The sequence below is a fragment of the Chaetomium tenue genome (assembly GCF_020726465.1).
Source record: "Chaetomium tenue strain MPI-SDFR-AT-0079 chromosome Unknown F5144scaffold_6, whole genome shotgun sequence".
Taxonomy (NCBI): Eukaryota; Fungi; Ascomycota; class Sordariomycetes; order Sordariales; family Chaetomiaceae; genus Chaetomium; species Chaetomium tenue.
This window is the reverse complement of record NW_027117334.1, coordinates 1,940,788-1,963,542: the sequence shown is the minus strand read 5'-3', so window position 1 is coordinate 1,963,542 and position 22,755 is coordinate 1,940,788. Positions and strand designations below refer to the sequence as shown.

General features: G+C 56.9%; 10 protein-coding genes across 10 annotated transcripts; 6 read left to right on the top strand and 4 right to left on the bottom strand.

The window, feature by feature from the left end:
- Positions 1-81: 81 nt before the first annotated feature.
- On the top strand, positions 82-1,815 carry F5144DRAFT_582473 (uncharacterized protein). The gene is made up of 2 exons (XM_066789498.1): positions 82-365; positions 422-1,815. The coding sequence occupies exons 1-2, from the start codon at positions 171-173 to the stop codon at positions 1,667-1,669; spliced, it is 1,443 nt and encodes a 480-aa protein (XP_066639866.1). The 5' UTR covers positions 82-170; the 3' UTR covers positions 1,670-1,815.
- A 2,529-nt stretch (positions 1,816-4,344) lies between these two features.
- F5144DRAFT_632528 (uncharacterized protein) lies at positions 4,345-6,211 on the top strand. The gene has a single exon (XM_066792501.1). It carries the CDS (start codon positions 4,503-4,505, stop codon positions 6,003-6,005), a length of 1,503 nt encoding a protein of 500 aa, XP_066639865.1. The 5' UTR covers positions 4,345-4,502; the 3' UTR covers positions 6,006-6,211.
- A 334-nt stretch (positions 6,212-6,545) lies between these two features.
- Positions 6,546-8,639, bottom strand: F5144DRAFT_614990 (phosphate-repressible phosphate permease; the record flags this gene model as incomplete). The annotated part of the gene is made up of 4 exons (XM_066791784.1): positions 8,421-8,639; positions 8,013-8,339; positions 6,814-7,956; positions 6,546-6,772 (listed from the first exon to the last, which is right to left on the bottom strand). The coding sequence occupies exons 1-4, from the start codon at positions 8,491-8,493 to the stop codon at positions 6,546-6,548; spliced, it is 1,770 nt and encodes a 589-aa protein (XP_066639864.1). The 5' UTR covers positions 8,494-8,639.
- A 591-nt stretch (positions 8,640-9,230) lies between these two features.
- On the top strand, positions 9,231-10,141 carry F5144DRAFT_353847 (uncharacterized protein). The gene is made up of 2 exons (XM_066784326.1): positions 9,231-10,071; positions 10,130-10,141. Exon 1 carries the CDS (start codon positions 9,348-9,350, stop codon positions 9,786-9,788), a length of 441 nt encoding a protein of 146 aa, XP_066639863.1. The 5' UTR covers positions 9,231-9,347; the 3' UTR covers positions 9,789-10,071; positions 10,130-10,141.
- Positions 10,142-10,960, top strand: F5144DRAFT_353848 (uncharacterized protein). The gene has a single exon (XM_066784327.1). The coding sequence runs from the start codon at positions 10,437-10,439 to the stop codon at positions 10,785-10,787; it is 351 nt and encodes a 116-aa protein (XP_066639862.1). The 5' UTR covers positions 10,142-10,436; the 3' UTR covers positions 10,788-10,960.
- A 1,199-nt stretch (positions 10,961-12,159) lies between these two features.
- On the top strand, positions 12,160-14,605 carry F5144DRAFT_517952 (uncharacterized protein). The gene is made up of 3 exons (XM_066786653.1): positions 12,160-12,655; positions 12,788-13,419; positions 13,582-14,605. Exons 1-3 carry the CDS (start codon positions 12,169-12,171, stop codon positions 14,161-14,163), a joined length of 1,701 nt encoding a protein of 566 aa, XP_066639861.1. The 5' UTR covers positions 12,160-12,168; the 3' UTR covers positions 14,164-14,605.
- Positions 14,606-14,833: 228 nt separating this feature from the next.
- Positions 14,834-15,616, bottom strand: F5144DRAFT_582458 (uncharacterized protein). Its single transcript, XM_066789497.1, has one exon. It carries the CDS (start codon positions 15,509-15,511, stop codon positions 15,026-15,028), a length of 486 nt encoding a protein of 161 aa, XP_066639860.1. The 5' UTR covers positions 15,512-15,616; the 3' UTR covers positions 14,834-15,025.
- Positions 15,617-16,008: 392 nt separating this feature from the next.
- F5144DRAFT_353744 (peptidase S8/S53 domain-containing protein) lies at positions 16,009-17,629 on the bottom strand. Its single transcript, XM_066784325.1, has 2 exons — positions 17,102-17,629; positions 16,009-17,055 (listed from the first exon to the last, which is right to left on the bottom strand). Exons 1-2 carry the CDS (start codon positions 17,474-17,476, stop codon positions 16,132-16,134), a joined length of 1,299 nt encoding a protein of 432 aa, XP_066639859.1. The 5' UTR covers positions 17,477-17,629; the 3' UTR covers positions 16,009-16,131.
- Positions 17,630-18,224: 595 nt separating this feature from the next.
- Positions 18,225-19,376, bottom strand: F5144DRAFT_632522 (uncharacterized protein; the record flags this gene model as incomplete). The annotated part of the gene is made up of 2 exons (XM_066792500.1): positions 18,225-19,216; positions 19,280-19,376. The coding sequence occupies 2 exons, from the start codon at positions 19,374-19,376 to the stop codon at positions 18,225-18,227; spliced, it is 1,089 nt and encodes a 362-aa protein (XP_066639858.1).
- A 1,646-nt stretch (positions 19,377-21,022) lies between these two features.
- F5144DRAFT_353730 (uncharacterized protein) lies at positions 21,023-22,665 on the top strand. The gene is made up of 2 exons (XM_066784324.1): positions 21,023-21,405; positions 21,481-22,665. Exons 1-2 carry the CDS (start codon positions 21,235-21,237, stop codon positions 22,579-22,581), a joined length of 1,272 nt encoding a protein of 423 aa, XP_066639857.1. The 5' UTR covers positions 21,023-21,234; the 3' UTR covers positions 22,582-22,665.
- The last annotated feature ends 90 nt before the right edge of the window (positions 22,666-22,755 follow it).

Here is a 22,755-nt window from a genome sequence, read left to right as displayed (position 1 = left end):
AAGACTGCGACCATGCCGCCTCCGTCCCAGGAAATGAACTTCATGAACACCTCACCTTTCACTCACGGTCGTTCCTCTTAATCAGACCCTAGCAGTCGGTTGACTGCGTCCGTTCTTTTTCATTCGAGGCCGCCCCCACGTTCCCGACTCGGACGACTTCAACACAAACCATGGTTTTCACTCTCAAACTCGCAGGTGGTCTGCTTGCCGCTGCCACCGCCGTCTCGGCCACCTCGTGGCTCCCGGATGTTGTTACCAGGGACGTTGCCATCATCGGTGGCGGCGCCAGCGGTGCCTATGCCGCCATCCGGTTGAAGGAGGACTTCAAGAAGAGCATCGTGGTCGTTGAGAAGGCTGGCCGCTTGGTAATTATGGACCATCCACAACGTAGTATGAGGCACATCCACTGACATCACCCCAGGGCGGCCATGTCTCAACCTACGACGACCCCAAGACGGGGACGCCGTTCGACTTTGGCGTGCAGAGCTTCAACGACTACGGCCCGGCCAGAGCCTTCTTCGAGCGCATGGGCGTGGCCGTCGGCGCCGCCCCCCGCGTTGCCTTGACCTCCAAGTACGCCGACTTCAGCTCGGGCGCTGCCGTCGACTTCACCCCGCCTAGCAACGAGGACCGCGTTGCCGCCCTGGGCCGCTTCCTCAATGCCACCGCCGCCTACGAGGAGTACTTCCTGCCGGGCTACTGGAACTTCCCGGCCCCCGGCAAGATCCCCGAGGACCTGCTCCTGCCCTTCGGCCAGTTCGTCGAGAAGTACCAGCTCCACGCCGCCGTCAACCAGGTCTTCCAGATCACCGGCATGGGCACCGGCGACATGATGAACGCCCTGACCCTCTACGTGCTCGGCGCCTTCGGCCAGCCCATGATCCGCGCCTTCCTCGGCCAGGGCGCCACCTTCACCCCCACCAGCCGCCGCAACATCGCCCTCTACGAGGCCATCCAATCCCGCCTCGGCAACGACGTCCTCCTCAACACCGAGGTCCAGCAATCCCTCCGCACCTCCCTCGGCCACACCCTCTGGACCAAGTCCGCCTCGGGCAAAATCACCATCATCCTCGCGCGCCGCCTGCTCATGGCCATCGAGCCGACCCCCTCCAACATGGAGCCCTTCGGCCTGGACCTGGTCGAACAATCCACCTTCTCCAAATTCCGCTACTCCTCCATCCACGCGGGCGTGGTCTCGCACCCCTCCCTCCCGCGCAACGTCTCCCTCGTCAACACCCCGCGCGCCGCCAGCCCGGCCAACTACGTGGCCCTGCCCAAGCCCAACTTCAACGTGCGCTTCGACTACCTCGGCGGCAACTCCGACCTGTTCCGCGTGCTCATGGTTGGCGATGAGCAGTTCGACAAGGCCAAGGCCCAGGCCCAGGTCCGTCAGGACTTTGCCCGCCTGATGAAGCAGGGGACGGTGGGGCCGAAGACGGCGGATCCGGCGGGCGAGTTGCAGTTCCGCGCGTGGGCGGACCATGGGGCCATGCATATGAATGTGCCGGCGAAGGAGCTCAAGAGCGGGTTTATTCAGAAGCTGTACGCGCTGCAGGGCAGGAGGGATACGTGGTGGACGGGGGGCGCGTTCAGTGTCCAGTTCCAGGCGATTTTGTGGGCGTTTGATGATATTCTGCTGCCGAAGATGTTTGAGAAGGGGGGGTGGTAAGGTCTTGAAGGGGGTGTTGGGTACGTGGTTAATTCGGTAGGATGGTGTGGTGGTGTTAATACTGGGGTAGCTGTGGGTGTATATACGTGTCATATAGTCTGCCAGTGTAAACAAACTGTGGTGTCATTTTCTGGCAACAACCCCGGAATCGTTTTCTGTCCTTGACATCTTCCTTCCCAGAGTCTGATGATAACGACCTCATGACCCAGGCTGTTCGGTCATCTTAGCGTTTGGGTGAGAAACTCTGCGTGTCGGCGGCCCTTACTCCACTTGCCTTGATCGGCCATGAGTTCAGAGAGTGGCTTGTCCTTGTGACGGGGAATCCATGCCTCTCCATCTTCACCAGCTTGAACTATCCCCAGAAGGGAGGGGTGGAAGGCAGCTAGCCATTCACGCACAATTGTCGCCAGGTTTCGTGTTTCCCTCTTAAAGCGGTACACTTGCTCAACAATCCCGTCTCTGCTATGTAAAGGGCAAGAAGGCAATAATCACTGCTGAGACATTAGAATGGCCGCATTTCCAAGGATAACCTAAAAAGCTCAGGCTGAGGAAGGGCTGTTGATCGTGTACGAATCAGAGTCTAAGTGGAAGAAAGTAACTACTATAATTTGGTACTGGTGGCAGGATTCGTGGAGATGACCCTTTTCAACAAATATTCCTCATTTCGCAACTCAGCCTGTGAGAAGTAATTAAAGGCCCAGTACAAACATCAGGGGAAGGACTCGGGATAGGAGCTTCAGAAAAATAACTGAAGTGTCCTGGAGTGCCTTCTGAAGTCCACAGCTCGACACATCCATTATACGACAACAACTAACGGCCGGACAACGATGAGCAAAGTCTCCGCTCTTTTTCATGTAGCATGCAAATCTTTTTCTAGATCTATTGTTGTGTGCGGCGACGACCAAGCCTTTCCCCCCACCAAACCACCAACACACTGCCACTCTCACTGCCAAACCACCCCCAACCACCAGGGTGTCGACCCAGTGGCAGACGCAGAGTGCCCCTGGCGGAGAAAAGCAAGGTGAGGATTGAGATACATCTATTTAAGAAGGACCATGACTAAAAGAGACAGGCGACGCAGGTGGCACCCAAGAGACAGTGGTGGGTGGTGCGGGTGAGTTTCTTCCAGTTTCCTCAGTCACACAACCCCCTTACAACAACCCAACGCACAATCAACCATGTTTGCTCTTTCGAAGGGGTTTGAGAGTCAATCACAAACTGATACAAAGAAAGCACAATGACGAGCAACCACGAGGGCTTGGGTGACGGTTCCTGCATTTTCATCTCCAACCTACACCAACATGAGCACCACAGTTGTAGACTTCGCTGGAGACACATAACTAACAACTAGTGTTGCCAGACATTATTATGACAAGCGCCCAAGACGGCATGGGGTCTGCCTCGGGTACAATGAGTGCCCAGAACTCTTTCTCTTCTCCGGCCAGCGGCCCAGCCACAGGAACTGCTTTTGTTCCTACACAAATTAGTATGACAGCAGAGCCCTGCGTGCAGGCAAGATACTGCCGCTAACTGTGATAACAGACAGCATGACAACAACCTCCAACGAGCCCACGGCCAGCAACGAGGGTTTGATGCCCGCAGAGGTTGACGAGGGTTCGTCAAGAACAATGAACTCACCCATAGCCCCTCCGCTCCGGGATACACAACAAGCTAACAATGAGCGAGCAGATACCACCACCTCGCACACCCAAGCGGGCCCGATGCACATCCAGGAGGGTCTGACGAGCGGTGCGGCCTTTGCTTCTGTGTTTGTGGCTGCACCCCTCTCCCCCTTCCCCATCCCGCAAGCACCAGGTAAGTGCCAAAAAGTTTGTTTATCAGACGGACACACACATGTTCATTAGACGGACACACAGAATGAAGAACATGGCTGACTTCGGACGGTTTTGGCAATAGTCACACCCCAACCCCGCCGTGTTGCTTCACCCTCCCCTCGCGTTCCGGTGGTCTGGTCGGTCGGCCCCTTTCGGGCATTCCTCCTCCCTCCGCCGGCAGCCTCGCAGGAGGCCCAGCCTGCGCCTGCCCCGTTCCGCCTCGAGCCACCCTCGCCGACCACCCTTCGGGCCCTGGGTCTCTTGGGACCGCGCTTGATAGCAAGCGCGAATGGGCCCTGATGACGCTCGGCCGCGCGCCCAACAAATATCTGGTTAAGGTCAAAAAGGGTCCGACAAAGATATATTCCGTGGAGTTTACCACAGAACCCACTTTGGAAACAATCGTGGGAGACATTAAGGCAGCCGTGGCTGGAAATGCCGGGCGTGCCTGCTCCCATGGTGGGCTCGCCGGCCCTTGCTGCCCACGACTACAGCGTTTGGAAAGGCGAATCTTGGTTCTTTTGGTAACTGCATCAAAATGGCTTTACTAACAGCGTCAGCCACGGCATGCGACCCGTTCATGGGGTATGAGGTGGCTGGATCCCCTACCCAGCCGTCCTTCCTTTAGATTCTGGGACCCAATTCAAGCAAAGGCATCTGTGCCTTCTTCAGCATCTTCGGTGACTTGCCTTGATAATCTTTTATGAGTGTACACAGTGCAAAGAAATGTTTTGATCTGGAGTGAAAAGCCCACATGAGTCATATGCTGAGCCCGAACAGATAAAGTGTATACCTTGTCCGTCCATTCACTGCATTTGCATTCTTTGGTTCGATTTGCAAGGCGGCTCGGGCAGCCAGGGCCATCACACTTTCCGATTCTTTTCCTGATTACTTACCTCGGTATTCAACATTTTCCATCCCCGACTGCCCGCCCAGAATCGACCTCTTCCCCATCAACGACTGGACCTCAAACATCAATTTATTATTTATCATTTACCATGGCTGATGATCGCCCCCTCCCAGAGCCCACAGCGGACCAGTTTCTTCAAGAATACGAGCGTTACCGCAACCAAAGGCTGATCCTCCACCACAACGATCTGGACAAGAGAACCCAGCCCATGCATCCCCGGTACACTCTCACGCGCCTGGTAGAAGCCGATCTCATTCCGGTGAACGACCGCGCGGGCCAGCAGCTAGCCAAGCGATGCGCCGACTTGTACGATTCGTTTCTCGCGTCCGCCACTGCCGGCACCAACAACACCGCTGCTACCGATACCAACAACCCCCTAAACAGAATCACCACCGCAACGATCACACCCGCAACCACACCGCGACCCCCCACAACACCACAACGCTCGCCAGCCGCCCAAACCCCCGAACTCCCCGAACCCCACCCCCAGACCACACTCACACCACTCACCCCCGGACCCAGCCCCACGCCCCGCCCTCAACACCCGCCACCCCCCCTCCTCCACATCACCCCAACCCAGCTCTACGAATACACCACCGCCCTCCACAACCTCCTCACACCCACCCGCGCCCACCATCCACCCGACCACACAAACTCCCCCCCCACCGCCGAGCAGAAACGAGCGCTCGCGGAGCAGGACCAAGCACTCGCACATCAAAAACAAGCGCTCGCAGCGCGGGAGGCAGCCGTTGGCCGGAGGGAGGGCGCGGTGACGGAGAGAGCGATGGCCGCGATGCAGCGGGAAAAGGCGGTGACGGAGAGAGAGAAGGCGGTTATGGAGCGGGAGAGGGCGGTGCGGGAGAAGGAGGCGGCGGCGGTGCTGCTGTTTGATGAGGCGCTGTTGGCGCGGCAGTTGCGGGAGGTTTGGATGGGGGGGTTTGAGCGGGGGTTGGGGCAGGGGCTGGGGCTAGAGCAGACGCAGAGGGAGGGAGGGGAAAGAGGTGTCGTTGTTGTGGGTGGTGGTGATGGTGGTGGTTTTGCGAGTGGGAGTGGAGGTGGTGGTTATGGGGATGGGATGGGGGACGGAGCTGGGAATGGGCATCGGAACCGGGTTGTGGCTCTGCGGTCATACTTGGACATCATGCAGGGAGTGCTGGCCCAGGTGCGCAAAGCCAGGACCTTAGCTGGGTGTCCGCCCCCCGCGGCCGAGCAGCAGTTGGAAACGTTGGAGGTGGAGCTGGTCAGGCTCGTGGACGAGGGGAGGGCGGTCATGGCGGGCACGATTACAGCTCCCGGCCCCGCCGCCCCCGGGCCGGCACACCACGCGCACGTTTGGGCTTGCGGGGATGGGAGGCAGAATTGGGCAGGGAGTGAGGGACCACATGGGCCGGAGAAGGGGAAAGAACGGATGGTGTTGCCGAGTGGAAACGAGGGTGTTGACATTCTTGATGGCGCTGTTCTTCTGATGGCCCTCAAGAAAAAGGCAACGATGTTGGGGTTGTTTGGGCCAGCGGGAGAGAATCGGCTTGGAGAAGGTGGCAGCACAACTGCGGCCGTGAACGAGGGGGCCCCTGGTCAGCGAGACTGGTAGATTGGGTGGATACGCAGAGAGCGGAGGAAGATGATAGCGTCTAGGAGCGGGTTTGAGCTATGGTCATGGGAAGAACAGGCCGGGAAGAGGTTCGTTCTTCTTGGACGTCTTGGGTTTCGGCGAGCGTTTGGTTAATGTAAAGCAGCATTATGATATCATGGTTATCCAGGCACTTGGTTATGTCAGGAACATGAGTTTTGTTAACCCATGAGGGCCATGTACCCAATCACTTCTTGAATAGGTCTCTATCCTTGTTGCAATGTGACCCGCTCGCTCTCGTCTATGTTGGTTCCTGACGTTTCCAAGTTGTTGGTTCCCAACTGGACCGCCCAAACTTACTCAGCACGGAAGGGGAACCAAGGGTCTGCACAAAGCTCACACAGATTTTGCATGGCAATTTATCCTGATTATCAAATTCTAACTGAATGAATGCATCACCCCCGGGTATTTGAAGTCCAAAATGAGAAAGGCGGCTCTAGGCTCGCGGCTTTCAACTCGCTTAATGACAACCAACTGATAAGTACTACACCATTAAACCCCCTAGTTCGTCGTCGGCATGCCCCAGCGAGGAGCGTTGATGATGATGCCCATCAAGCAACCCGAGATGATACCAGTGACGGGGAGGGTGATGATCCAGCCGAGGTAGATCCAGGCGACCATGCGCCAGTTGACGGTGCGCCATGTGCCGGAGCAGAGACCGACGCCGACGGTGGCACCAGTGATGCACTGAGTGGTGGAGACAGGGAGCTCTGCGAGATAATTAGCACCTGGCGGTGGTAGCACGGCCGGGGAGTGTCAAAAAACTTACTCAGGCGGGTGGCCAGAATGACGGTGATGGCAGAGCCAAGCTCCATAGAGAAACCACGCGAGGGCGATTGCAGCGTCAGGCGGTTACCCAAGTTGCGCATGATGTTGTAGCCGTAAGTCCAGACACCGATGACCAGCATGGCAGCGCCAAAGACGAGAATCCAGATGGGGACCTCGGACTTGCCGTCCTCGGGGAGCGGGGTCTCGTTCCAGATCTGGAAGATACTGGCGTAGGGGCCGATGGCGTTGGCGATGTCGTTGGCTCCGTGGACGAAAGAGGCGGTGGCGGCAGTCATGATCTGGAGGAAGCTGTACATGTACTCGGTCTTGTTGTCGAAGTGCTGGGCGTGGGCGTGCACCTCGTCGAGGTTGTTGGCGAGCTTGTTGTGCGTGCTCTGGGCGTTGACGACATCCTGGTCGATACCATGCAGCAGGGCCCACTTGAAGTACCAGAAGAGGACATGGCCTTGGTACCACTTTCCCTCGGGCTTGGGGCCGACGAGCTTCTTGGGGGCCTTGGTGATGTTGGCCAAGGGGCTCGGAGTGGGGCGCTCGGCCGAACCGGCATCGGAACCGTCGGCGTTCTTGATCTTCTCCGGGTTGGAGTCGCCAACAACCTCGACGTCACCGCGCTCGGCAGCGTTGCGAGCGTCGAGTTGCTCCTTGGTGAGGCGGCCCTCGTAGTAATCCTTGACACCGACGTCGACATCCGCAGGCGGGGGCGGGACCTCACCACGGCGGAGCAGAAGAAGGCCCATCGGGATGTGGTACCAGCGAAGCTGCCAGTCCTCCCTGATGACGACGCGGTACATCCAGGGGGTAAGGGTGACGCCGATCAGGAGCGCAAAGGCGGCACCGACACCGACAATGGTACCGGCAATCTCGGGGTCGGTGAGCGTGACCTTGTATCCGCCGCCCTTCCAGAGGAGCAACATGGTGAGCAGGCAGGCGGTCAGACCGAAGTAGACGGGGACGACACGCAGAGCCCAGATGGCAGGGTTCTTGCGCACCATGACGGTGTACTTGGTGACCAAGAAGAGGATGGCCGCGAAGGCGCCTGAAAGGCCGGGGGCGATGATCCAGGCCAGGAAGACCTGCACAACACCGGAATTGATGTTGCCCTCCGGGCTGACCCATTGAACACCTGTGAAAAGCTCGTTAGTGCCTCATCTTCCCTGTTCCGTTGTTGGGATCACTCACCGTCGGCACCCACGGCCGCAACACCCATGCCGATAACACCACCGAGAATAGAATGGGTGGTCGACACAGGCATGCCGATTCTTGTAGCGAAGGTCAGGTAGACGGACGAGGCGACGACAGCGCAGACCATTCCGAGCATGAGAAGTTCCGGAACCTCGGCAAAAAGTGAGGTATCGACAATCTTGGTACGGATGGTGTCGGCGACGCGAGCACCAACACCGACGGCACCGGCAAACTCCATAATGGAGGCGAGAACCATGGCCTGGAGATAGGTCACGGACTGGGAAGCGACAGACGTCGCCCACGAGTTGGCCACATCGTTGGCACCTGGGAGACGGGCCGGTCAGCATCCAGCATGTCGTGATACAAAAAAAGGTCTTGATGGGGTGTCGTTTCAGGGCTGCTCACCAATATTCCACGCGTCAAGCGCGGCGAAGATGGTGCCGATGGCGAAGAGGTAGTCGTACTGGTGCATAGGCATCTTGGCGGTGTGAGTTCCCGTCGTATGCAGTCGCGTGCTCAGGTGAGAACAGCAGCGCGCGGGCTGTTGTTGAGTTGATCGACCTGGGGAGCGGAAGGGATGATGAGAAACAGACACGGGCCGACTGTTCTGTATTTAACCAGGCAGGACGCAGGGTCAAAGAGCAACAGCAGCAACAGCAGCAGCAGCAGCTAGGCCTTCCGGGAAGAGCTACCATACACGTGGGACGGTGGCCCCGACCGAGGACGCAGGGTTTTGGCCCACCCACTTCCTGCATCCACATCTTGGCGGTTCGGGAGACCTGACCCTGGAGAAATGTCTGGTTGGCAGGCGGGGTGGGACGGAGGGGCTGAAGACAGCCTTGGCGGGCCGAGTCGGTTGCCCTTGATGTCGTTGCGACCGGGGGTGTCCGATCTGCGCGGGCCTCTCACATCGCCCTGCGGGGGGAACGTGCCCCCCAGGGCGTTTGCCGCCAGGCGAGATGCTCGGTCAGACCAAATGGACAAGCTGCGGGATCCATGTGGCGCTCTCGACGTTGGGCGTTCGGGGGCCGGGGCAAGGTGTCGAATCGGGGCATCACGATCCCACCTTGACGGGTGACGCTGGGCGTGGGGTGTCATTGCAGGGTTCGCCTGAACATTATTTTCGATATTCTGAACCCCAAATGACCCGTCATCGGAGGCTCTTGTTGTGCTGTCTGTGAGAGGGCATTTTTGACGAGATCAGATCTGCAGCCATCAAGAGGCATGCGACCAGTTGACTAGTGTGGTGTAGTGTGGTTTACCCGGCGGCGCCTCTGTTTCTCCGCGTCTCGCACCGACTGCTACTGTAGCGTCTCATGTACCAATATCGATATGCGTGTGCTGTATGTTGTTTTTCCCGTTTTCCCCGTTTGCACATGCCGTGTCTCGTTCGGAAACGGCCCCCGGATTCTTCGATGCGAGCTCCTTCCTGCATTGTCGGGGAAGCCGCCCTCTTTGGATCACCGCCTTCGCTTGAACGTGGGCCAGATGTGCCCAGCATCGATATTGCCACCTTTTTTGTCGAGTTTTTCGAGTTTTTCGACCTTTCGAGACGACGAGGTGGATCGCCGTGGGACCGCCGTGGGATTCCTGCAAGCAATGGCAGTTTCGAGAGAGCAGCCTCTGACATCCTTGATTCGAGGCATGCGGCTGGGTCTAAATAACAGCCAAGCCCTGCCAAGATCGGGATATCTTCTTGGCGTGGGGCACAGGGGCAGTTTCTTGGGCCAATGGGCGGGTCTGGAATCGCAACGTGCACGATCTGCTCGCTGAACTTCAACGACAACCCATGGCGGGGTCTTTCAAAGTCTGCCGTTGAGTGCCATCCAACATGCACATCGAGCCAGAATTCAATGGTTCCGCGATGCCCACAACAAGCTTCCCGAGGGTCAACGCCTGCCCAATTAGATGGTCGCCTTGACGAACTAAGCAACAAGCCCGAGATAGCGCGTTCATCGGGTCAGCAATGCCCGGCTGATGTTGGAACACTGGAAAGACGAAATTCGATATGCGAAAGTTGAGAGAATACTGCCACCAGCGCGACATGATGACGCTCGTTCGCGACAGTTCCCCCAGTTTACACACAATAATAACTAATGGCGTTTTCATTTCAGTCACCCCGCGTCATTTTACTGCAGCTCGCAGCTCGCAGGCGTCACCAGGCTGTCAATAGTCGGTGGTGGTCGTCTGCAGATTGCCCCCCCCCCCATTCCGATTAGAGGAGAAGGGTCACGGTTGGGTACTTGCGTGCATCAACATTGAAAACACTACGCGATGCTCCTCTCGAATCAGCTCGCTCTCTCAGACCGAGTAAGAGTGGGAGGGACTTTTTAGTCACAGATCGAGTGCTCTCGCATCGCTCATTGGAGAGTCGAATGATATGAGCCGAGGATCAGCTTCTCGGTTCCTTGCCCTCAAACGATGGCCAGCGACCCAAGGGGGACACCGAGTGACCTAATTTCGGCCAGCTGCAATAGCTTCTGCCTTCGCCGGTGCCGGGATCCGCTCGAGCCTGCCCACTCAGGCCCGATCGTCGTTACACTGCATTGTCTACTTGCGGCCCGGGTCTCAACCCGTGGTGCTGGGATGGCAATGCAAGGCCCGCCGGGGCGCCCCCAATATGATGCCGCTCCTTTGACTCGTCTTTTCGCCTATCAGGAGCTACTGCAGACGCAAGTACTCCGCGCTAGCTCGAGCCCCCGGCGTGCCTCGCTGGCTGACGAGCGTCTGGGTCGCGTGGCAATGACGGAAATGTCTGGATCGACACTCTAGAAGGTCTGCCACTTCTTCACTCGCCACTTCTCTTGCATTGTCCGATTTCTCGGGAGTCAGAGCGAGGACCGTGGTGCGCCTTCGTTCGCGTACAACGTTTGCGGTCCCTGCCATCCGTGTTATGGGCTCGGAATCTGGCCTGGGCCTGCTCCCTGCCGGCTGGGCCAGTGAGACAGCTCATCCGAACCATCTTCTAGCGCACCTCGCACCCCCGACTCTCAACGCACACGCTTCAGAATCTCTTATCCCATGTCTGCCCCGATGCAAGATGCGCCAGGGGCGCGATGCTAACGTTGGCTTAGTGGGGAAGAGGCGCGCGGGGGTTGAGACATATCAAGGATTCTTTTCAGCCACTCCCAACTTTGACTGGCATTCGAATTCGGCAGTCCTGCGCATGGCCCGCCAGCCCGCATGAAACTAGTCCCAAGATTTTGAAACCGAAGCATCTCATTGCGGCCACCGACGTCGAACAGCGTGGCGCCATTAGTGTGTTGATGGCCGTTCTGCTTTCTGCGCAGACCCTCGAGTCCTGTCCTTGGCGATATCGAGAAATTGTTCGCGTGTCCCGGCGATGCAAGCAAACAAGGGCGTTGCTCATACCCCCCTCCCTGCGCGAGGTTGTGTGTTCTCGAGGAGCTTTACCCTAACCCTCCAAAGCTAAGTGAAAGGAAGCCACCAAGACCCGTCGCCGGGAATGTGCCGGACGGCCCCACACATCCGGCTGGTTCGGCGAAGCAGCTGAACCGCAAATCCGGGAGAATACCGGTTGCCGGGGAACTGCCGATTTGTCAAATGGCGTATTGTCACGCAAATCACAACATGGGTTAAATCCCGTGTTGGTGGTCCACGCATGCCATGTCGTTCTTGGAGTGGGAGGACAGAGCTAGCGAGGGAGAGCCTTTCCAGGCGACAATGGCTGTTGGCTCGTTCAACGCCGGCTCCGTCCTATGACCTTTTCGTAGAGTCTCGCGCGTCTGTTGCCGCCGACATCCAGTCGTGGTAGGGACCCTGCAACGCATCCACCCTAAGTACCGGCTGTCGGTCGGATAGGTACTTCAAGTTAGTTAAGGCCGCTCAAAAGGGCGATAATTACTCCAGTTGGTTGCATGGTAGACTGCAAGAAGTGAAAAATATCTTACGATAAATCCGGTGTCGACGACTTCTTAACTTTAGGACTGTAATTAGATGAACAGAGCTGAGTTGATCTGTCTGGTATATACTAATTGCTATTGGCCGTCACGCCGGGAAAAATCGGTACTATTGTTAACCCATATCACCTATACATTCATCGAGTGGCAGCCTGCCCCTTCCCGTAATTCATCGCGGCCATCGGGAAAAAACAACACCCATCGACGGCCAACCACTTCGACTTTCAGAAGCCATGGACTCCGACGAAATCAGCGAGTACTCCTCCGAATCATCTGGTAGAGCAGAGTCTGTCCCAGATCTCGACGATATCCTTGCGCCATTGTCGCACGACATCGCGGCATGGCTTGGCACGAGACCTGATCCATCGTCTGTCGATATTGTAACGGCTTACGACGAGCTGCGCCGTCTCGATATCAAGGAGAACCTGCTACTCCCTGGGCTGGAAATGAAGAAGCGGGATGAGTGCTGCCCATTCCCAAAGCCCGCGGCGATGGTGATACGAGACGCCAAATGGGACGCCATCTCACGCGTATTTGAGCCCCGGCGACAACTACTTCGTCTCAAAGCACTGGAGCTATCCCGTGGCGGTTTACGGCCTCTCAAAATTACCGACGTGCCCCTAGACGTCTGGCATATCATTTTTCACAACTTCCAGGATGACGCCATCACGGAGGCTGCGCACTGGCGCCGCGGCGTTGACTGGGATGAATATGATGGAGGTCCACGAAGCCGCAGACGAAGGCGGACTCTCTGAAAACTTCGCCTCGTTTGCCGCTTGTTCTATGAGCTGGCAACACCACTCTTGTTTCCCGTCCTACAGGTTGAGCCTACCCGGGTTTCCCTCGATTTAGCTGAGAAGATCTCGAAAACCCCACTCATGGCGGCCGGCGTCCGGGGTATCCAGGTTTCCATTGGGTATCGGCCAAAGGAGTACGCCGACAGCATTGCACGATTTAAGGAGATCCGCCTTGCAGCCGTGGCTACGTTCGAAGAGTGCTGCACATATGAAAATGGGCCCGAGGAAGACTTCGGGCCCGAGGAGGCCGATTCCCACAGCGAATACAGAGAAGTGCAGAGGGCGACCGAACTACGACGGGCGATGAAAAATTACAACCGTATACGGTATCAATGGGCGGAATGCGTTCGTGCAGCAGAGGCCGGAGAAGTGCTTGTACGGCCACTCTCGAAATACCAGAAGATCTTCCAAGAAGGACACGCCGAATATTGCCGTTTACTAAAGGAACAGCATGAAGTCCTCCAAAACAGCAATTTTGCCAACTCACTTGCGGCGGCCGCTTCGCAGATGCCCAATGTTCATTGCTTGCATTTCAGGGAGCCGGTCCCAGACTACCTGAGACACGACCACGTCGAAGCGCTGAATGATACCAGAATCATTTCTCGTTTGATGTCGAGCCCGGTGAATTCACGGGATATCGGGTACGAGTCTCTCTCGATAAAAGAGGCGGTCCGTACTCTGGAATCTGTGAGACTGCTCTGGGAGCTACCAATAACCTTACATCGAGCACGTGTCTCCATGACTCAGATGAGTATGAGCAGCTTACCGGCTTTGGCCAACTTCCTGAAGATCTATGCTCAAGACCACAACGAAACACCAGCGTGGGACGAGTTGGGCGCTGCGTGCGAGATGCTGGAATCTTTCGAAATGAATTTCAGAGACGCTGGGAGACTCAGAAAGACACCCCTCTCCCACGAAGACAAGTCCCATCTCGACACTTTCGTAGGGACAATCCTATCACGGTGTGGGCAGCATCTACGCATCTTAAAACTCCACTTCAATGAGATGGCCATCGACACCGGCGAGGTTGTTAGACGCTCGTATCCGGCCGATTCCATTCTCAGTACTCAGAAACTGCCTGAGATACGTTACTTAGATCTCCACTACCTCAAACTCGACGAGAAAGCGCTCAACGCGTTCTGCCGTGGCCTCCGTAACAACATTTGGCGGTTCAGCCTGTGCGGCATTGCGGTACACAGCGGCGTTTGGGCACATGCCATCGACATTCTGCGCAACAAGATGTCAGCCACGACGGCAACAGGCATGGGCAAGGGCCAGGGAGATAGAGCTTCGGTGTCGCTCAAGTATCTCTGGGGGGGAGAGTTTGGGACAGGCTTCTCGTTGTACGATAACGAAAGTCCGCTTTTGCCAGGGGCGGGGAAGTACGTGAAGGGCATTCTCAACTTCAACCCATTAAAGGGCCAGAATTGAAGGACCTTTGCACGATTTGCGCCTGCGCATACGAGATTTGGTTTTTTTTGTGACACGCCTTTACCTTGTGCCACTGAGTCTGTAAAGTAGGTACCTAGACATGGGAGACTTCAATGTGAGTGGGCATTCAGCGCTTCATGTAAAGCACCCTTTAGGTTTTAACATCCCTTGGAAGAAAGTCGCTGGCATACACCCGTGACGCGGGCCGTGCTCAGGCTAGAATCTACCCATGACGGCACGATACGGCCTCGGTGCGTTGTTGAATTGGACTAGTACAGCATTGAAAGAAGCTGAAATGACGACATGCTCGATGAGCGGCCCGGGAGCATGTGGGAGTCTGCTAGTCTGGCACGTGTCTGGGAAAGGGGAGCCACCTGAGCCACCCAGGATTATGTAGATCCCTAGGATATCAGGGTTGTTGAGGCCGCCGCTATGAACTGAGATTGAAGACAAAATGGAATCCGTACACACAATTGGTTGCACGCCAAGATAGCCTTCAGATCCATGCCCTCGGGCGCTTGGTTTGGACGTTTTGGGAACCTCGCTGACAGTGGGCTGCGCCGCAGAGCGTTTCTTGGCCAGCTATGTTTCCATTTCGGGAAGTGATCCGCTCCGCTAAAGGACGAGTAAGGAGGCGGAGAGCTGTCTTGGCCGTTACCTTGACCACTATGAGTTCACTCCTGTGTCGTCAGGCTGACGGCTATGGTTCGGCCTTGATAGGTTGTTCCTGGCCTGGGCCGGGTTACAAATACCACCAAAGCCCAACTTCAGGTGTTTTTTCAACTTTGGACATTTGAACCAAGCCGAGCACACACCAAACACGGACTCAAGCATATTATATTGCCCTTCAGGAGAGATCATGTCATACATCAACACCCCTCTTGGGCCACCACCCCCTTACGCACAACCAAACATGCACCAATCCCAAAACCAGTTCTCCCAGGGCTTCCCACCACCACCCAGCACCATGGGCTGGAACCAAAACGCGAACTTCCCCCCTCAAGGATACCCGCATCCCTACGGCCCATACCCGCCATACGCCCACCAGCCCTACCCACCCCAACAACAACCCTACCACCACCCAGCCAACCACACCACCGCCACCCCCAACAACTACAACAACCGCCCCTACGCCCCCCCCGAATACCCCCTCATCCAAACCGCCAAACGCCAAATGACCTTCCTCACCCCCGACCGCTCCACCCCGCTCTTCACCATCCTGTACCCGTCCTCCCTCTCCCTCACCCCGCAGCTGACCATCCACCGCGGCGGCGACGGCAGCGGGCCGGAGCTGGGCGGGGCGCTGTTCCACAGCCTGACGACGGATAAGGTGGAGGCGTATTTGCATGGCAGTGGTGGTGGCCTCGGTGGGGGTGGGGATGTGGGGGGGGGAAAGTATCGGTTTCGGAAGAAGTTTGTGAGTTGTACCGGGTTGGGGGTGGGTTCGCAGGGGAGGTTGAAGTGGGTGGTGGAGGAGGGGGCGTTGGTGTTGGTGGAGGATGGGGGGGTGGGGGGTGGGTATGTGGCGAGGTTTGTGGCGAGGGATGGGGCCGAGGCGGGGGGTGGGACGAGTCGGAATGAGGGGCGGTTGGTGGTGCTGAGGGAGGGGTTGACGGATTGGCAGTTTGGGGAGGTGGTGGTTACGTTGGTGGCGGAGATGGAGAGGAAGAGGAGGGATAATGAGGATATGAAGATCTTGAAGGGGGTTTTGGGGGCGATGTAGGGCTGTTATTGGGGTTGGGTTTGTTTTCAGGGGGACGGTGTTGATGTTGGTGATATGTTGCTTTACATATGTTACGGTCAAGTGGTAGCAGGAGGGAGTTAGGAGACATGGATGGGGCATAGAAAGATGTATTAGTTTTATGAACTGGACCATTATAGACATTTGACCAACTGGCACCAACTTTTCACAAGAATTAGAATCAATGTTAGCCCCAACGTTTGTACTTGCCGTTTTCCTTCCCAACTTTATTCTCCGTCTCCGTTGTACGCAATCTTGTCCGCACCGTCGTGTCTGTCGGCAACCCCCTTGTTAGCAGCACCTAAGATTCGCTCCGTCACCTCACTCCCCGAGAGCCCTTCCCTGGCCATAAAATACGCCGCCAGCCCCGCAACATGCGGTGTCGCCATGCTGGTCCCGCTCAGCCACGCCGTTTCGTGGTCACCGGTGTTGTACGCGCTGTTGATGCTGACGCCAGGGGCAAAGATATCCACGCCGGGCCCCCAGTTCGAGAACTCCCCACGCCGGTCGTCCTCATCGATGGCCCCGACCGTGATCGCCGTCGGAGCAGACCCCGGCGACCAGTTCGCCACATCGTCGTTCTTGTTCCCGGCGGCCGCCACAACCGTAATCCCGGCATCCGTCGCGACCTTGATCGCGTCGTTGACTGACTGCGTGTAGGTCCCCGCCACGGACATGTTGATGACCGTCTTGGACACCACGCCACGTCTCCTAGCGTCGTCCACCGCCCAGTTCAGACCCCGCAGCAGCCCGGACATGCTCCCCGTGCCGGTCTTGTCGAGCACCTTGACGGCAATAACGGTCGCGTTCTTGGCTACGCCGTACGTGCTGCCGGCGATGATCGCTGCAACGTGGGTTCCGTGGCCGTCTTCGTCCGAGTCGGAGGTCTCGGCAAGGAAGTTGGCACCCCAGATGGCGCGGCCGTCGAAATCGGCGTGGCTGGTGCGGATGCCCGTGTCGACTACGTAGACGACGGTGCCAGTGCCGGCGGTGTCGCTGTAAACATAGTCCCGGCGATTTCGGCTGTGGTGAGAGATGCGGGCGAGGCCCCAAGGGGCGTTGTACTGCTTGACCATGGTACGCTTGGCGAGTGCTGGGCTCGCAGCCACGGCTGTGGTCTTGATGATGGTGTCTTTTTCGATGAGATCAATCTGCAAGAGTTAACGAAGCCCCTGAAGATGCCTCACACGCGCTTACCAACTCGCACTCAGTGAGATTCTTGAGTTCCGATGGTGAAATTTCGGCCGCATAGCCCTGCAGGCCCGGGATATCAAATTTGTCAAAGATGCCCCTCTTCGCATCGTTCTTGGCCATCCTGTCGACGTCCTCCTCGTGTTGAAGTCTTCTGAGAACATCGAGGCTGGGCTTGTACCTGATGATGTAGGTATCGGGGATGACGAGATCCTCCGGAACCTCATTGTTTCTGGCTAGCACAACGGCGGAAGCCGACCTGGGGTTGGCGGGGATAGGGAGAGGGGGCTGCCGGAGGTTGGGAGCAGGTGGCGTTACCGCCCCTGAAGCAAGCGGCGACGCGATTGCGGCCGCAAGACCGACAATGGTAAAAAAATGCATTTTGAAAAGGAACAAAAAGATAAAAATGAAGGACAGGAGATGGTTTAAACGAGTGACTAGGGCTTTGTCGCCCTTAATTTGCAGGTATTGCGGATGAGGACGGCTCGAGTCGGATGAGCTGGGTGCTCTCCATCTCAGTTACTTCAATCCTGTAAACCCTCAAAAGCAAACTTTTAGGCTTAGGGGAATGATTGTCATTTCCACGTCAAAGAGATTGAAGAGTTCCGGATGTCCGAGATGCCGGCCCGGGCCGAGATGACGATGGGCAAGCCACACACCACAACCCCTGGGGATTTTGCTCAGCTGGTCCAGGATCCACAACTTCGAGGTCATACATAACTAACATGCACCCAGTATGCACCTCAAAGCCTCATTGACATCGAGTTAGGCAAGCTTGCCAATGTCGAACCTTCATTCGTTGCGACAGAGGTTCCCTTGCAGCAATGTCTGCAGATGTTATCTCTCACGGAGATGAGCCTACAAGCCATCAGGCGGAAGGAATTTAATGTAGTAACTAGTTATGGATAGTACCTTAGGGTATTGATGGCAGCTTTGGTAGATACCTAGCAAGGCAAGGCAGATAGATATTCATATGAAGGTTATCGTTTTGATACCATGCAAGAAGTTGAAACCACTCTGCCCCTTTCCAAAATCCCGGCCATTGGCGGAGCGACAACTGCCCACGAGGTCAAAGCATCTTCCCAGATAGGAAGTGCGTCAATAGCCCGGCTCGTGTAGCCACTATGTCTTACGCTGTGGCTTCAGCATCAGCATCAACTCCTCTGCCACCCAACAGAGCCCCGAGCCCGGCCTTGAGCTCGGCACCCAGCCCGCCAAGACCGGCGCCAAGGCCGGCACCCGCTCCGGCACCAGTTCCGGCGTCGGCTCCGGCGCCTGCTCCCGTACCAGTTCCGGCACCAATGTCAGCGCCCGCTCCCGAGTCGGCCCCAGCTCCAGTCCCGGTGCTAGCGCCATTGGCAGAATCACCAACCCCGGCACCAGCTCCGACGCCGGCGTTAGTGTTGGTGTCGGTTCCGGTATTGGTTCCAGTGCCGGCGCCAGCCCCATTGTTAGACTCGGCACCAGTGCCAGTGCCAGTTCCAGAGCCAGCTCCATTGTCAAAGCCAGAACCCGAACCGCCGGCCCCGGTGTCAGTGCCAGTGTTACTGCCCGTTCCAGCACCGGTGCCTGCTCCAGCGTCAGTACCAATTCCGTTGTCGGTGCCGGTACCAGATCCGCTTCCAACCCCGGCGCCAGCTCCGACATCAGCACCGGCTCCGGTATCAACACCAGCACCAGTACCAGCATCAGAACCGGCTCCGTTGCCAGCACCAGCGCCAGCACCAGTATCAGTACCGTTACCAGCAGCACCACCACCCACCGCACCACCCGCCGCACCACCCGCCGCACCACCAGCCGCACCACCCGCCGCACCACCCGCAGCACCACCCGCAGCGCCACCGCCCGCAGCAGCGCCACCTTTACCCTTCCCTTTACCCTTGCCCTTCCCCTTTCCCTTGCCCTTCCCCTTTCCACCGCCCTTGCCCTTCCCCTTCCCAAACTGCCGCCTCCGCAGACGGGAGTTGGTCACAGTCTGATCAGCGCCATCCGCGGCGTCAGCGACATCAGCAGCAGCAGCGGCAGCACCGCCACAGCCAGCGGCGGCTGTCTTGGCGGCGTCCGCGGCGGTGGCGGCGACGTTGCCGGCGGGGAGGATGGAGGTGGTGAATGTTGCTGCTGCTGTGAGGTGGGTGTTAGTGTTGTGTTGGGGGTGAGGGGACAGGTATGAAGGGGGGAGCTTACCGGCTACACCGCGCTCGCGGTGCTGAAATGCAGAGGCGGAGCTGCCGAGGAGGAGGAGAGGGGCCGCGGCGGCGAGGAAGGAGGATGTGAAATGCATTTTGTCTTGTTGTTTTTGATGTTGTTTTTTGGGGAGTGTTTGGTTACCGGAACCAAGCGAGAGAATGGGAAAAAAGCTGCGGAACGAAAGTGCAGCAGTCAATGCTGGTCTTGGATGGTGTTGAATGAAGGATGGAGACAAGCGACAGGAAACAACAAGCTCGAAGAGAACAACTGTCAAGAAAGGAAGAGGGAATTGCCGTTGAGATGGGCGCCCGTTTTAACTCGAGTCTGTTCAGGGGCTGGAGTACTACTGGGTTATACCTGAATGGTAAAGATCGGATGGCCAAAGTAAGGTGGAGTTTTGACTGAAGCTTTGTCTGTTTCACTGCATGAGTAGCACACTTTGGCAGACAGCGTTGGCATGGAGGGCTAAGGTCCATTGTGGTGGGATGCTCCCTGTGGCGCTGAGTCGAGAACGCTCGGATGGAGATGCGACCGCGCAGCTGAAACGAGGGGAACTCAGCCACGCGTTACAACAACGGGCGAGGCCCTGGAGTGCCCAGGAACAATAAACACAAACCTTGTTCGAACCTCCTCCCCCAAAACAAGTGGATGATCATTTGCGAAACAATGTGGAGGCAAGACTGGGCTGTGTCCCTTCGCATCACTGCCGTTTTGGGGCTCAGGGGTATCAGCTCACTTCCTCGTCGAGGATACTGGGAACTCTGTGACTCTTTCGATAATAACGATGCGCGACAACGAAACCACAAATGTATGGGCATTATCATCTCTCAAGAAAATAACATTTCAGGGTATTATTAAATGCCGCTTTCATTGCGTGGCTCGGATCCGCCAACATCGGTTTCTCGAAACACCGCGAAGAGTTCCCAGATAGCCATAGCCTCCAATAAACAACTGCGATGGGTATCAAAGGTTCAGTGCTGAACTTAGTAGTTGAATCCCGCTTGCGATGTTATGGTGCATAGGTAATCCCCTTGGCACACTGCTTCTAGCCCGGCTATCAACCAGAATGAACACACTGTATGGTTCGGTACTAGGGTTCATTGGCATGAGCTCTCATTAAGGGTCGTTGTAGGTGATGTTTTGGAAGCGTTTATTCCTCTCTACGTATCAACGAAGGGCAAATGAGTGTAGAAAAGAACTTCATGCTGAGGAAGTACGAAGTATAAAAGATCGAATGTGGGCTAACTAATACGCGATAGTGGATATTCTTAGTGCATTTGTAAACCGGCTCAGATTATCATCCGGTGGTTAATGGTGCCTTCACTTGTTCTTGTAAGCAAACTAAGTTAAGCTTAACACCGACGATATGATCATGGTTCACCGGCAGTTGTGTGTATCGCCACCAGAATGACCCACCAGACCAAATATTTTATACCCATCCATCGTCTTGGCGGAAGAACGGGATATCCCGCCCGGGAAGACATTAGTGCTGACATCTAACTCAAAGGATCGTATGGGTGGGTGGTACTGATATCTCCAAGACCATCAACACAAACCTAAACGGAAAATAGGGAATATTTACGGCTCTGTAACACTTCAAATGCAGGGCGTACAATTCCCGCCCAGCCGCCACGACAACGAATGCCGAGCCAACTCCGCTTCATGTGGAGTGGTGGCCAAGACCTAGAAAACTAAAACCGACCGTGGTGGGACCGCAGGACCTTGGTCTTCGGCGATTCTCCGCGATTTCAAAGCAGACATATAGATATTCCGGACGTTGAAGATTGCTCAGCAAAGTGGGTCAAGGTCTGTGATAATTTGACTACCTACTCCCTTTGAAGGACTTGTATATAAAGCTCAGACTAGCCTGTTTCTCTACTACGATGTCACCATCAACCATTTTGCAATAAACACCAAAGCAACAAGCACATTGTCTCCAAACAACCACCAAGATGGCACTTCCAGACGTCGACATCGAGGCCGCCCCCGGTCTCTCCTACTTCACCCCGGCCCAGAACCCTCCCGCGGGAACAGCCGCCAACCCCCAGAGCAACGGCAAGCCCGTACCCAAGCTCTTCCAGCCCTTCACCGTCCGCGGCGTCAACTTCCACAACCGCCTTGGTGTACGCCCCCCCAACCCTTACCCACCCCCCAGCACCCCAGAACCCCAGAACCAACACTAACCCCCCCACCCCCAGGTCGCACCCATGTGCCAATACTCCGCCGAAGACGGCCACATGACCGACTACCACCTGATGCACCTGGGCAGCATCGCGCAGCGCGGGCCGGGCATGGTGATGATCGAGGCGACGGCGGTCAGTCCCGAGGGGCGCATCACGCCGCAGGACGTGGGGCTGTGGAAGGACTCGCAGATCGCGCCGCTGAAGCGGGTCGTCGATTTCGTGCACGGCCAGAACCAGGTCGTGGGCATCCAGCTCGCGCACGCCGGGCGCAAGGCGAGCAATGTCGCGCCGTGGAAGTATAGCGAGGCGGTGGTGGCGACGGAGAAGGTGGGCGGGTGGCCGGACAGGGTGGTGGGGCCGAGTGAGGTGCCGTTTGATGAGTCGTATTGTCGGCCGAAGGCGATGGGGACGAAGGAGATTGAGGGGTTTAAGGAGGATTGGGCGGCCGCGGTGAGGAGGGCGATGGAGGCGGGCGTGGACTTCATTGAGATTCACGCCGCGCATGGGTATCTGCTCTCGTCGTTCTTGGCGCCGGAGGCTAACACGCGCACTGATGAGTATGGTGGCTCGTTTGAGAACCGCATCCGGTTGCCGCTGGAGATCGCGCAGATCACGCGTGATGTCGTGGGCGATAAGGTGCCTGTGTTCCTGCGCGTCTCGGCCACGGACTGGGTCGAGGAGACGCTGCCCGCGGAGAGCTGGACGGCCAAGGACACCGTGCGGTTCGCCGAGGCCTTGGCCGCTCAGGGGGCGATCGATCTGATCGATATTTCCTCAGGTGGCGTCCACCACGCCCAGAAGGTCAAGTCTGGCCCGGCCTTCCAGGCGCCGTTCGCGATCGCGGTCAAGAAGGCTGTCGGAGACAAGCTTCTCGTGGCGACGGTGGGGAGCATCACCAATGGCAAGCAGGCGAATGACCTGCTGGAGGACGACGGGCTGGACGTGGCGCTGGTGGGACGTGGATTCCAAAAGGACCCCGGCCTGGCTTGGACTTTTGCCCAGCACCTGGGCACTGAGATCGCGATGGCCTCCCAGATTCGCTGGGGTTTTAATACCCGGCGTGTGGGCAAGGCGTACATCGACCCTTCGGTTTATCAACACAGCATATTCCAGTGATTTCACTGCACGCGGCGGTTGAAGATAGATAGATACCTTAGACATAGAATAGAATTCAACCGGATTCTTCCGGTAGCCATTATCAACAAAAAGGAATTGAGGATTTATTGGGCGTCCCCGGGTTTTAGTTTGTGCCAAAATAAGTTGAAATAGGCATTAATAGAAAAAATGAAC